General features: G+C 66.2%; 1 protein-coding gene across 1 annotated transcript in view; it reads right to left on the bottom strand.

Moving 5' to 3' along the window:
• Positions 1–1,862, bottom strand: part of ST6GALNAC2 (ST6 N-acetylgalactosaminide alpha-2,6-sialyltransferase 2) — a 10,943-nt gene extending 9,081 nt beyond the window's left edge. The window contains exon 1 of the mRNA XM_031059962.1: positions 1,707–1,862. Within this exon, the coding sequence (XP_030915822.1) occupies positions 1,707–1,831 (125 nt within the window). The 5' untranslated portion in view covers positions 1,832–1,862. The remainder of the gene's footprint in view (positions 1–1,706) is intronic.
• Positions 1,863–1,868: the final 6 nt, after the last annotated feature.

Here is a 1,868-nt window from a genome sequence, read left to right as displayed (position 1 = left end):
GCTGAAACCAAGTCACCCCCAGGTGAGGATTCTGACCCTCCTGTCCCCACTGGCAGAGCAGGTAATGAGTGCTCTGTGAGGGCACCTCAGCCTTGTGAAGTGGCCAGCCCAGCTCCAGCTCTGGGCTCAGCTGGCAGGGCAGCAGCAGCTCCTGCAGGGACACACAGCTCTGTTGGGATGAGCAGCACTCCTGCAGTGCCATGTTTCCCAAAGATAGGGAATTGAGGCAAACAGGCAGCACTCTGGTTTGGGTTTAGCTTTAGGGGTTGAATTAAAGCCAAGAGGAGAGTCCAGGAGGGCTTTGGAACACAGGTCAGCTCTGGGTTACCTCCCCCCTGGACAAGCTGACCCTTGGTCCCATCAGTCAGGGCTGGAGCTGGGCTGGCTTTCCAAGGAAGGTGACCTGGGGCTGTGGCAGGTCCAGGCAGGGTTAGCCTGACATGTGGTGGGGGGAACCTGCTCCCTGCTTCCATCCCATGGGTTTCTCCACCCCCACAGACCCTGTGTCAGGGCACGGCTGGTTTCCATTCCCAGCTCCAGCACGGGCCATGGGAACGTTCTGCTGCCCTCATGGGCCTCAGTTTCCCCTTTTGTGGACATCAAACTCTTTGTGGGGAGCTGCTCACAGCCCAGCTGTGACTGCCCCGGGCAGGTTTTGGTAACGCTGGCGCTGCTGCACACCCGGCACGGGTGCAAAGAGCCGACAGCCAGCCCGGCTGCTGCAGGTGCTCCTGCCCGGCAGGAGGGGGAACCTCTGCCTTTGGCACGGTGGCACCGGGCACGGAGAGCTCCCAGCTGGGGAGGAGAGAAGGTCTGCAGCCCAGGCAGCTTAGCCGGCTGCACCCTCAGCAAATCTCACCGTGTGCAGGACCGGCTCCGGTCCCGCAGCATCCCCCGTTCCGGCTGGGCTCTGTCACACCGATGGCACCCAAAGGCGCCCAGGGGGAGGCGGGGGACACCCACAGCGCCCTGCTGGCCCAGCACCTGATGCTGGCAGGGGACAGGGCAGCTGGTCCCGCACCCCGAGACCTGGGCGGGCTCCTTCCCCCGCACCCGCCGGGGCTCCCCGGGCCGCCCGGCACCCCATGGCTGGGCACGGGGAGGCTCAAAGGGGCTCCGGGAGGTTTGGAGGATGCAGGGGAGGCAGACAAAGGGGGAGCTGCAAATCGCTGGAGTTTGGAAACGCTGCAGCCCCGAGTTCGCCAGCGGTGCGGGCGATCCGAGAGCGGGGCAGCCGTGCCCCCCTGCCTCTGCAAGGGGAGTCGGTGCAGCTCCCTGGGGGCCATGGGAATGTTCTTCCTTGGGATTGTCCTGCTCGCCCGGGACAATCAGCGGGCTCCGATCCCGCCGCAGCCCGGCGGGGGCACGCGGCGGCTCCGGGAGCGGTTGGATCCCACGCCCGGCCGTCCCGGCTCTCAGCAGCGGCTGCTCCGCACCGTGATGTGCTGAACCCTTGGAGAGGCTCAGCCCGGTGTGGGGACCCTTGGAGAGCCTCCACGGCCTTGGGGTGCCGCTCCGGGCAGCGCCGGGCTCGGCGGGCAGGAGCCGGTGCCCAGCACTCAGAGCTCCGTGCCAGCCCATCTTCCAAACCGGCCGGAGGCAGAGCTGGGATCACCAGCCCTAAGGAGCCCACCCCGATTCCCCCTCCCCATCCCAGAGCACGGGATTTGCAGATCCCAGCCCTCTCCCATCGCCGCCCCCCTTACCTGGCTATGATCTTCGGGCTGCTGGGCGCCTCCACCGTGGCGTGGTAGTGACTGTAGAGGAGCAGGGAGGATGTTAAACCCGCCAGCAGCAGAAGGCAAAGCCTTTTCCAGTGCGGGGATCCCATCCTGGGCAGTTCAGGCGCTGGAGCCGTGCAGGGCGGC

The sequence above is a fragment of the Geospiza fortis genome, unplaced genomic scaffold (genome assembly GCF_000277835.1).
Source record: "Geospiza fortis unplaced genomic scaffold, GeoFor_1.0 scaffold244, whole genome shotgun sequence".
Taxonomy (NCBI): domain Eukaryota; kingdom Metazoa; phylum Chordata; class Aves; order Passeriformes; family Thraupidae; genus Geospiza; species Geospiza fortis.
The sequence above is the reverse complement of the archived record's forward strand: the minus strand, read 5'-3'. Positions and strand labels throughout refer to the sequence as shown.